Source organism: Lepisma saccharinum, chromosome 4, assembly GCF_977018435.1.
Source record: "Lepisma saccharinum chromosome 4, izLepSacc3.1, whole genome shotgun sequence".
Taxonomy (NCBI): Eukaryota; Metazoa; Arthropoda; class Insecta; order Zygentoma; family Lepismatidae; genus Lepisma; species Lepisma saccharinum.
The window spans coordinates 109,162,376-109,174,435 of record NC_139232.1 but is presented as its reverse complement, the minus strand read 5'-3'; the positions used below and the strand labels follow the sequence as shown (position 1 = coordinate 109,174,435).

The 12,060-nt window shown below is 42.0% G+C and overlaps 1 protein-coding gene across 8 annotated transcripts in view; it reads right to left on the bottom strand.

The window, feature by feature from the left end:
* Nucleotides 1-12,060, bottom strand: part of CdGAPr (GTPase-activating protein CdGAPr) — a 394,186-nt gene that overhangs the window by 56,230 nt on the left and 325,896 nt on the right. Inside the window, exon 1 of one of the 8 annotated variants that reach the window (XM_083121108.1) lies at nt 9,990-10,268. The exons of the other annotated variants lie outside the window; for them this stretch is intronic. Within the exon in view, the coding sequence (XP_082977234.1) occupies nt 9,990-10,241 (252 nt within the window). The 5' untranslated portion in view covers nt 10,242-10,268. Of the gene's footprint in view, nt 1-9,989; nt 10,269-12,060 lie in introns of those variants that run through there. 8 annotated transcript variants of the gene reach the window in all.

Here is a 12,060-nt window from a genome sequence, read left to right as displayed (position 1 = left end):
AGGAAATAGAGAAGAAAGGCGAAGAAGACACAATGAACTGGAATGGGGGACTGAAGTTAAACAAAGAATGGAAGAAGATGTTGGAAAGAGTGGAAAGGACAAGAGAAAAAGAGGAGAGGAGAAGGAAGAAAAATGAAGGGAAAAGAGCGTGAGATTAAAAAGTCCAACCACATTCTATATGGAAGTGTTTAGCCTTTTAGGTGAAAGTAAAGTTGGAAAGTGAAAGTCATCTGCTAGAAAGTTCCAAACAACTTTCTAAATAGTCTGGAGGGAGTAATGTTTGTGTATATATATTACCCTTCTTGTTGTATCTGGTTACTTTGGTACTTGATACAGAGTCTGAAGAAGACCTTGCTAGAAGGTTGAAACGTTACGTTAGTTATATCAGTTAACATTTCAATAGTTTCCTTCCTAATGGTTACTTTAGTGATAAACATGTAAATTAGTTCTCGAGAGTGAACGTTTTATCTATTTGAACGGGGGATTTTTATACAGCCTGCATGTATTATTTTTTCCTGAAACAAGAAGAAATTCGAAGACGCAAAAAAGAGTTGTATAAGAGTAGTTAACAAAAGGAAAAAAGAAGAAGAAAACGAAAATGTAAATGCTGAAATAAATTATGGTAGAGATCGAGTGAATAACATTTTGCCATGGGGCCTCCTCGATGGCGTAGTGATAACGTCGTCGCCTTGTAATCAGTGGATCCCGGGTTTGATACACGGTGGATGCACATAGTGGTTAGTATCCCACTTTAAACTGAAGGTCGAGTCCAGATTAGCATATCTGTGCACCAAACCAAAACTAAGAAAGAAATTGTCACAGTGTAAGAAAATTTCATGTTCAACCAGATACGAAACAAAAGGGAATAATATATTGCAGGTTGGAGTTCACATCTGTAGCATCTAACCAGCACAATTATGAATCGCAACATATCGTATCAGATCCATTTTTATTATACATGTATGATAATATAAGAGAAGTAGAGGAAAGAGAAAACCAAGCGAAACACGGACGCCTTCTCCAGAATTTCAAAACTCGTTACATAAGGTTCTGGGTTGGAGTCCCGAACAGGCATGACTTTCTTGTTCTTGCCCTTTTATCTGCTTCATTTCATCATAATTCATCGTTATGGTTTACCTGCAGGGGAAGAATAATGACAATAATTACCAATACAAAGCCAATGACAAACAGAACAACTCGATTACGGAGGTGCCAAGAAGAAACGAGACTTGACAGTTTCTTCGTCTCTCGGTTTGTCGAATTGAAAATTGCTCTCCCGTTCTCGGTCTCGATTAGTTAAATATATAAATCGAAAATGTATGTGAATGAATATACATGTATTTTATATATTCCGGTTTTGTAGGAGATTTCGTGAGAGATGAAATAAGTACTCTTCCATCGTATTTATTTTTATAATTTTTATTCCCTGTTCGATGATCGCGACGATAAGGACGAGTGACCATTACATGAAATTGATGACGAAATAGTGAAACACCCCCGACAAGGACGGTACTCAAACCCGGGAACTTTGGCGACGATATCGAATGTCAATCACTTAATGAGCTTGACCACCGAGCCTGCTTAATGTTGTTTCTGTCAGGTAATTCGTAATAATATCCCACATTCACTATCATTTGCTTCATAATTTATCTCATTGTTGTGATTAACCTGAATTCAAAGAATTAGTTGAAAGGCAAAAATGCAAGATTGAATGTCTCTGATGTTACTTCGTGCCGAATAATATGACGTGGTATTATGATATGAATATATTAATCATATAATATGCCTATTCATTCCATTGATTGATCCCAATTGAGCACACAAAATATGGTATAATGTCCACTCCATGGAGGAGTGGTTAGCACAGCGCGCTACGATGCCATGGGTCCCTGGTTAGAATCTCGACTTGGGCGTGGGTGTCCTTGGTAAGTGTCCCTTCATCAATTTCATCATAGCATCACTCATCTTCATCGTCGCTATTTGCCAAAAGTGAAAGAATAGCAAATCTAAATAACAAACATCCAATCAAATCGAACATCTCTACCGATTTAATTCTATACGGTACCGAATTCCCACTTTATTACTGCATCTTAAGTCATTTTACAGCATGTCAATTGTTTTCCGATTCGAAAACATTTGGAATGTTGTTTTGTGCAGTTGATTGTGCATTGTTTCGTTGTTTGGATTGTTTAATTAACGTCGCATTAATTAGTTTTAGACCAATCGTGACGGGGGAAGCAAGAGCACAAAGAAAGCGAAAAAGACAAGGAAGAGACCACGGCTTTCTTTAAAGATAGCATCCCGTGAATACAACTCAAGTAACTGCAGAATATTATGAATAAAATTTATTTCGCTTTTTCCTTTTATTTCTGTTTCAGTTATTTTACTTCGCTTTTCTTCTACCACTCGCGTTACTCGTGTCGGTGAGGAAGAATTATAAACTCGTGAAATGGACGATGGTACAAAAAAATATATGCCTCTCCCACGGTTCGAAACTGTCAGTACAAAATATTGTCTTATTTTTAAAATTTACGGGCAAATATGGTTTGTCACGTAGCAATTTTCGCTTATCTCTTTCTCAAGGGGTTCCATTGCCTCTCTGATGTCGTAGTGGTAACGTCTTCGCCATGTAATGAAAGGCTTCCGAATTCAATACCAAATAGAGAGGCATTTGGTTCGGATCCCATTTTAATCTGTAGGTCCAGTGCATGAACTGGACTTAAACAATTAACGTGTGGCATGTGGTCTGTGATGAGAACCATCATTTCAGCGAACCTTCTTGACAATGACTCTAATATCACTTGAAAGAATAGTATTTCCTTACGAGTAGCTCTTGTCAAGAAACCAGTTCCTGAAATTTTCTTCTGGAGGCATCGTAGCACCCAGCTGTTTATTGTGGCTGGGGCACGAGTCATGTGACTCATGCTATCAAAGCTCAATCCTTCCCGAGAACTCAGAATCACCAGGCAAACTTAAGCGAATATTCTGTTATTTGGGTTGCATAAACAACAGGCTTTAAGACGTTACGAAATTCTACGTCCCGTGGCCCAGGTATTTTTTTCTAAGACTGTACATACTATCGTGTAACACCTCCACGAGCCTGGATAACATATGCATATCACTGTGGCATGAACTGGACAAGGCTCTGGGTGTCGAAGACAGCAATGTTCAACCACTCTGCATCAAGGAATTGCCCAGTTAGGCCCGTTTTAGACGAAAGCATTTTCCTTAACATTTATGGCCTGACCAAAATCCTCCCGTGTAAAGTGAAAAATCTTATGGCAGTTCTCAAGGATAGAATCGGTCCTATTTCCGTAGCATAACCAATCAGAAGCGACCTCTAGGTCACGAGTGCAGGTGAAATGGTGGCCGAGTGAGATGTTAACAATGTATCGCTTCTCATTTTTAAAAGTCGATAACTATTCAACCGAGACGAATAAACAGGTTTTAGGTGCAACGAAATGGCACTGCTTAAATACATACTTAATAACATATGCAGTACACGTATGGAATAATATGTTAGTCGTTTTAATGGTAAACAGCATGCAACTCAACTTGCCTTTCGTGCTGTATATATTACACATTGTAATCCCCAAAGCTAACAGAAATGTTACATGAAATACTTCCGTGTAAAGTAGGTTTGGAAGCATTTACATAGCATTCATGTTAGGAGATGCTTACGCCTAAAGCGGGCGTTAGGCTTGACATGTTGTTCACAGATGTATAATTGGGTTAAAATCTGGGGATCTTGCGGGCCAGTTCAGATGCGCTCCTGAATGTTCATCATGCCAATCAGTGACAGTTGCAGCCTGGTGAACGTGCCAATGGCATCCTGGAAGACAAAGTTTGGAATGAAGCGCAAACGACAAAACCTGACTGTCCAGCAGCGTGACCATGCTCAATCAAAGCACTCATTTCCGCGAAATTAACCCCCCTCCTCCCGCCAGAACATCACAGATCTTCCCTAGCCTGGTCCACGCCTTGCACACAGTCCTCCTGGAAGGCTTCCTGAGGTCCATGACGAAAACGGCAGCGAGCATCATTCACACAGAGATTGCGACTTCAGTGCAGGATCCTCCAAATTACAAAGCCAATACTCCACCTGTGGGTGTGGGTGAGACACGATGTGCCAGATTACTCGCTCCATAGGCATGCCTGCTTACATCGCAGATGGCTTTGAGGAAACTGTGCCAGCCTTTAGTTGGCAGCGGCCACAAAAACAACAGAGGAAAAGCGCTGAAGAACCTCCGCCACCTTCGCAACACTTCGTCTCAAGGAAGTTCGGGGACCTTGTCTTCTTAACGACACCTGCACTGCGACTCAAACAACCTGTTCTGGCCAAAGCACAGTTCTTATTCGTGACATTCAAGGTGCGGATTATGCATATTTGCCCCTGTTTTTATTTCCTTGTTTTCAATTCCATTCATATTATTTCGAGCGTAATAACGCATTTTCATAGTTCCTATACATGCCTATTTTGCATAATCTAACATAATACTGACTTGGGGGAAGCATTGCTCCCTTGTTTCCGATCTCTTTCGCTAAATTTGGCTCTTTTAACACTACACTGTTGAAGGCAATGTCTTGCTTTGTGAGTGTCTCTTCTTCAAATTCATCTTACAACTATTCATTATCGTCGCCTCGATTATCAACCAAATCAAGAAACAATTAGATCAACTGAACTTACAGTTTAAAATGGGATCCAAACACTGTGCAAGAATATTTAATATTCTCTGGCTCATCCAGGATGTTCAAAACTAACAAAAAATCATTATTGTGAATGTGAACAATAGCCTTATTCCACTTGAGGGCATCACTCTTTCCGATGCCAATGAGTTGTTTAAGGTGACCCCCTCAATCGTAATCAGTCGTTACTCCGCCACTGTTTTTACTTCAACCATTTTTATAGTTTCGCGATATCGATAGTTAGGAACGGAAACGATCATTCAGTTCCCCATAAAAATAAAGTTCCTCCCTTACCAATTCCCTTGATAAACTTTGCAAGGGCCGTTGTGTGTGCACTGCTGCAGCCGATGTTGACAATCGTCGACGTAATTAACTGATCAAAGTTTGCGGAAGGGACTACTTCCTTGTGTATCCAGCGGAGGCGAAACGCTCCGAAAAAGCAATCCCGTCGAATCAGAACAAGAAGAGGCGAAGCGAAACCCGAATCGTTCAGGCAGACACGCTGGAAACCTGTAACAGGCGGGTATCAACCAGGGATGGGTGGGTTCGGATATCGGATCTGGTAATCGGATACCCGATCGAGCAATCGAGATCCAGATTGTGGGCCCGAGACTTAAGGGACTCTCGGTATGATTTTTCAGGGGAAAGAAAACTCCTTCACCAAATGCACTTTACCGTGCGACCTCTTCAGGCATCAGCGTTTTGGTGCCACACATTTTGATGTCGGAAATCTTGGTGTGGAATGTAACTTAACGTTCAGTATAGAATTCAGAGTTAGACAAAATAGTGTGTAAAAGAGAAAGATACCAAATGCTTAGCACCAAAATGTCCAGGGACATAAGTGTGTGGTACTAAAATGAACGCATCAAGATGTTAGGCCCACAAATACCAGTTTTGAAGTAACTAATTACAAGTAACAGATACTTTTTAGGGATTCTAACTATAGCTAGTTACTTCTAAAAGTATGTAACTATAACAAAGTTACTTCTTGCAATAGAAGTAACTTTTCAACAGTTACTTTACGACACTTAAATTGCTAAATTTCAATTTGAAACGCGGGGGAAAAGCTAAATTTGGCAACTCTGTTTCCAACCGTGTGTCTTCTGTGGATACTACGGTAAAATATTTTTGTGTGGAATCACCTAAGGCAAGGAACTTAGGCTTCGTTCTATGCTATATCTAGAACATCTAAGCTTTGTTACAATTTGGCATTTCTAATTGCATACAGAGTAGATTCCTGCATTTATTTGGAACAACGCAACTGGGAAAAAAAAACTTCAAATTTCTGCGGGGAAAATACGACAGAACAAGACGAGCAACGAGCTAAGCGAGATGCAAGGCCTGATTACGAAGCCCGACCTTGTGCGCCCAGAAAGAGTGAAATATGGCGCTGCCTACAGAAAGCATTCGTCACACCAAGACAGCTCATCAACAAGGCGATTACACAAAAAGGCCTCAATTGTGGGAAAAGCTCCTCGGAGCAAATGCGATGGATTTTAAGTGGTCAGCGCAGTTCTTAGGACAAGCGAAACGTTTTTACTGTACGCTGTTTAGATGTGAAGTCTCTGGCCATTTATATACCACAGAAACGGACCATCAAAGAATCGGAGAGAAATGTACTTATTAATATGTATAGAATTAATAATAATTACAAATAAGTATTCCTCTCTCTCTCTCACACACACACACACACACACACACACACACACACAAGTGTTCCCTGAATGCCTTCCCACTGTAATTTCACATGTATCAGCTTAAAGCAATACGACGAGAAGCATGTTTTGTCCATAGCAAATAAATCCTCCAGTTCTGAATTTATCTGTGTAACGCGAATACCGAAAAAGAAAACGCGTTAGTGACGCAAGTACCAGAAAGTAACGCGTTACTAACGAAAGTATCTACAAAGAAACGCGCTGATGACCCAAATACCTAAAAAGAACCGTGTCCTGACGCTAGTACCAAAAGGAAAACGCGTTACTAACGGAAGAACCGAAAACGAAACGCGTTACTGAAGCAAGTATCAAAAGAAAAACGGGTTATTGACGAAAGTACCGAAAACGAAACGCGTTACTGAAGCAAGTATCAAAAGAAAAACGCGTTACTAACGGAAGTACCGAAAAAGAAACGCGTTACTGACGGAAGTACCGAAAACGAAACGCGTTACTGAAGCAAGTATCAAAAGAAAAACGCGTTACTAACGGAAGTACCGAAAAAGAAACGCGTTACTGACGGAAGTACCGAAAAAGAAACGCGTTACTGACGGAAGTACCGAAAAAGAAACGCGTTACTGACGCAAGTACCAAAAGAAAAACGTGTTACTGACGCATAAGTCGTAAAAAAAAAACGCAATACTTGCGTTATGTTACTACCCAACTTTGTAGTCAGGTTAGTTTCATGTGTTGATTTCTATCAAGAAATTTTTTAATTCATTTTATTTGTTTCAATAAGTATTTCTCTTCACATCTTACTTCGAGACATGAGACTCGCCCGTACCAATTCTGGTCTTGCCCCGGTAGCCCCTCTACTTCACACAGTGCAAGAGACTTCTCTGTCATCGCAGAATGGCAGAACAGGCGAGCAGAGAACAAATATACGGCGCTTTCACGTGTTGTTCCGCACGAAAAGTGTCGCTTTCATAGGCTGTTAATCTTCACGCTGCCGTGCGTCTTTCTGCGCCCCCAAGACAACCGCTCCCTCTTTCGGTTGAGGGGATCTCGCTGCAGATGAAAAGAAAATCCGCAAACGCTGGAGGGTTGGGGTAGCTTGCTCAAAATAAAGCGTCACTTCAATGAAACACATTTCACATTAAATTTAGCTCTGCCGCTGGGGGGTAGCGCCGTAAGCTAAAAACTGCTTCGTTCACGTCATTATTGGGTTGGTAAACACTGTCGCACTGTATACCGCGTTTGTTACAACCTGTCCCCTTTCCCGCGCTAGGGAGCGCTCGACAGTTTCGATGCCAATGAGAAACGAGGAAAAAATCGTCTGCTGGGCAGCAAGGAGCGAATGGAAGCCAGAAGAGAGGCGCTTACGTAGACGTTGTTGCGACGTTGCGTATTTCAATTGGCTGCCTGGCTTTGACTTTCCCCAGCACCGAGAAAAGCCAGGGAGCAACTAGCGCGGGAACCGGGACAGGTTGTAACAAACGCGGTATAATCAAGGAGTCTAGGATTCGATTCCCGCTGAAAGCACATAGTGGTTCTCCAAGTGGTGGAGTGATTAGCTCAGTGGGCTACGACGCCAGAGGTCCCGGGTTCGAATCCCGGCATGGGCGTGGATGTTCTTTGTGAGTGTCTCTTGATCAATGTTCAATTTCACATCATCACTCATTGTCATAGTCGCGATTGGCCAAAAAAGAGACGCTAAATAACACAAATCAAATTATGTACGGTACATACTTGTAAATTCGAACCTTCGACCCTCACAAGAACAAGCACGTTCCCTGTACACTAAACAAACTATCAATCACTTCCATTTAGTCTTGGCAGCAGAGCACCGGAAAAGAAAACAATATGAAAATGCATTTAGAGTTAGTTATCTGAATGCCGCGACGAGCACGTCTGAGCTTCCCAACCCTTGGGGCTGCTCCACAAAGCGGAGGGAGACGAATTTATGCTGATTGAGTGTTGTCTGCGGCTGCGGGGGTTATTTGTCTCCATTCCCGTCTTCCAGACAACCGCCGCCCCTCGCGATGGATGAACAAGCCGATTCTCTTTCGGGAACAGTCGTTGCCGTAATGCGGCACGAACATTGGGACGGCATTACGACACTCGAAAAAAAAAAATCTCTTTGCCAAATTTAGATCAGTGTGTTGCGTCTGTGGTGGAATGTGCGCAACGATAAGACATTTTCCAACAATGGGTCGAATATTGTTGCTTCTAGCCGTGGTGGTATAATCGGTAGAGCAATGCGGAACACCAAGAGTTCGATTCTAATGAGTGGGTCGAGCTTCGTGGCGTGGTTAGCACAGCGCGCTACGACGCTCCGTTGATTGGCCAGGCTCTAGATTTTCCCCAACACTCCTAAATACGAACTCACACCCCCAGATGGAAAATTCTGGATAAATCCCTGATATGGACAGTTTTCGGTAAATAGTTGTGGCGTTGTTGAACTTGCCAACAGGCGAATTTCTTTCTGGTCATTGCAGTTTTGACAAACCTTTCGGTCACCGACTTACCTTGTCTTCGATACACACAGAAGCAACAAAACCTAATCTCATCCATCCTATATCGGCGTCTTTTTCACCTTCGCCTCTCATTCGTATCTTCCTTTCTTTTCTTGTTAACCATCAATTTCTTTAATTTGTGGTAGGATAAATGAGGATGCATTCTTGTCCAAAATCTGGACGTGTGTTGTTCAGTAACCAAAATGGGATGCATTTTAGATATTCAATTCTGCATATTCTGTTTATAAGTAGAACACATGTACAGTGGATATTCATGGAGCAACATCAGAGATTCCGGATATTCAGATTTGGTTTGAATTGGTGTTTTAAGTCTACTTTATGCACAGTAAGGCTAATCGGGACTGGACCTACAGTTTAAAGTGGGATCCGAACCATTTCTGCCTCCACCGGGAATCGAACCCGGGACCCCTTGATTACAAGGGAATGACGCTACCACTGCGCCATGGGGGAGGCCCGGATATTCAGATTTGTCTTGTGTGAGTAGCAATATTGAACCGTCACTTACATCCAGAGATTTCGGAAAATTATAATTTATAGCTCAGAGATACGCATCGCCAACAAAATTACTTGTTAGCATGTTAAGAGACTTGAACTGGTCGACACTTCTCCTTCTATTCGGATAGCCAATCATTAAAGAAAGGGGGAGGAGGCAGGCCCGCACGATGAAAGAACCAACTTAGACTTTTCGTCTCCAGATGTGGGAGTTTTCAAGTGCAAAAAGCGGCGTTGCCACACGCCTGATTTTTGCACAATCGCAAATGATATCTTCTACTGTCAACGTGGATCCTTTGCACGCAGGTCAGGGAGATGCAGAGAGTGGTAGGTAGAACCATTCACTTGCTAAACGCATAGCCGCGCCTTGCACCCGGAACTGTTGCTCCGAAGCATAAGTTTGGCAATGCAGTACACCACGAGAATTCCCCGCTACCGTGGCAACCGGGTCAACCTGACTGGTTCAAGGGTTCATGTAACCTTTGCCTTCCGAAAGACAACAATAGAATTTCCAAGTTGGTTCCTTCGTCGTGCTTTTACACATCCTCATCTTTGCTTACCAGTAATCTTACTCTCCGAACGTCCCTTAGTCAAAAATAGTACATTTTCATAACAAACGTACCGGCAGCATATGTGGTCCAGAAGCACACGTCCTCATCTTCCACACGTGACCCCCTGCAGTTTCGGCGGGCGCGCGGTACAGGGGATTGTCGGTCCACCTGACCCCGGCAGCAACCCTTCCCTCCGCGTCGGTCCCATCCTCCCTGGACCAACGGAACGAGTACAGGCGGACGGGCGAACTACCGGACATCTCCCCCACCTCCGCGGTCAAGTCCGGACGGGCGCCGGACACGCGGTACACGCGACGTGGCATGGCCCATCCCGCCAGCGATCATCCGCAAACCACTTCTCGCGCACGACTATCTTTAGTCGCGGTAACTCAGCCTCCCGGCCCGGTCTCTTGTAGCTGCGTTGCCAAGTGTCTGCGGTACTTCCGGTGCTCCCTCCTCTCTTTTTTGCCTCGCGAGGAACCCTGGAGAATCGCCAAAATGGGGCTTTCGGCCCGTCTCATCCGCAAACAAGGGTCAAATAGTTTATCGGGTGAAACAAGGCAGCGACATTCATTGAGAGGCCCTCACTGTTTACCAAGACAGAGGAAGTAGTTTAGAACAGTCAAGGATGGATCCTAATTCTTTCAAGACGCCACAGTGGATTGGGTTTTTTGAGATTCAGGAAAGAATACTGGATTCCAGATTCGGTTGGCAAATCCCAATGATAGGGACTGTTCACAGCAGGGCCGCCGTTGAGAAAAGGCAAACTATACCCGCGAGATCTTTATTGTCTGATTTGGTTTATTTACTTGGCTTTTCTGTCAAGGTCGTGACGCCCTCAAATTTGGCGTCCCTTAGCTTGAACGCATAGAACCTGTACTCTCTGACTGACAAGAAATCGGTGGAAACGTGCGGTCACAAAAACACAAATGTCGCTGTTTCTTGTCGGCGAATTTTCACTGGTGACATGACACAAGCGTGCGACCCCCCCCCCCCCAAATGAGACATAGTTGTCCGAAAATGAAATTCGACTATTACGGAGAGGAAAGTCTCTCTTTACATCATATTTTCGCAGCAATAAAGTTGATTTCTGGCTGTTGCCATGCCTTGCGGTACCAGTTTGAAATCGGTTTCCCTTTCCAGAAGTAGGCCTATGGTGACCTGCTACCCCTACAACCGAGACAAGTGAATACGTTTTTAAGTCCGTTATATGCACAGAAAGACTAATCGGGACTGGACCTACATTTAGAAGTGGGACTGGAAACACTATTGTATTATTCGACTTTATTTATTTATTTATTTGAACACAAAAGTACATTGTAAATGTACACAAAGAAAGTACAGTTACTAAAAACAAAAACATTAAAATAATGACATAAGTATGATTGAAAGAGTAACATAAAATCTCAGACACATGAACACAAAATTTCAAATATTACAATGTACAAAAAATATATTTACTCTCAATGTTTCAGAACTGAACCACCACGAACAAAACAAAATATAAAGAGATACTTACATAATGCATTATAATTTACATGAAATATGAAATTGATATAAACACAGTAGAATTCAAGCCTAGAGGCTTGTCTTTATGAACTATAGTGAATTAAAATAAAAATTCATTTTGGAACTGAGGTCCTCATTCGTTCTGAGTATTTGAATGAGTTGATATTTAAAACAAAACATTCGGTAAATTATTAATTAATATTTGCATACATTTAAAGTCTCTTTTTATTCATTTATAAATGTACAGTAATATGTATTTATTTTATTTATTTATTCATTGACCAAAACAGGCTAATGTCCAATTACAGTGTTCTACATAATTGAGTATAAAATACGAAAGAAATGTAGTTCTATAAAAAAATACGTTCATATTTACATGGTTGACATTTATTCTTCCATCCTTTGAATACATTTTTTTGAAAGTCCCAATAGGCATATGAAATATATCTAATTTTGGTTTCCTTTCGGAACATCTGTTGTACAGTTCACACATTCTCCTGATAGGTGATTTATTTATGATGCTCAATCTTCTGTTACTACGGTAAAAGAGGCTCCTTTGGATCGTGTCTTGGAGATAGGAACACGTATGTGTATTTCTTCGAGTAGATGATACACTTCAATATTATTGTTCAT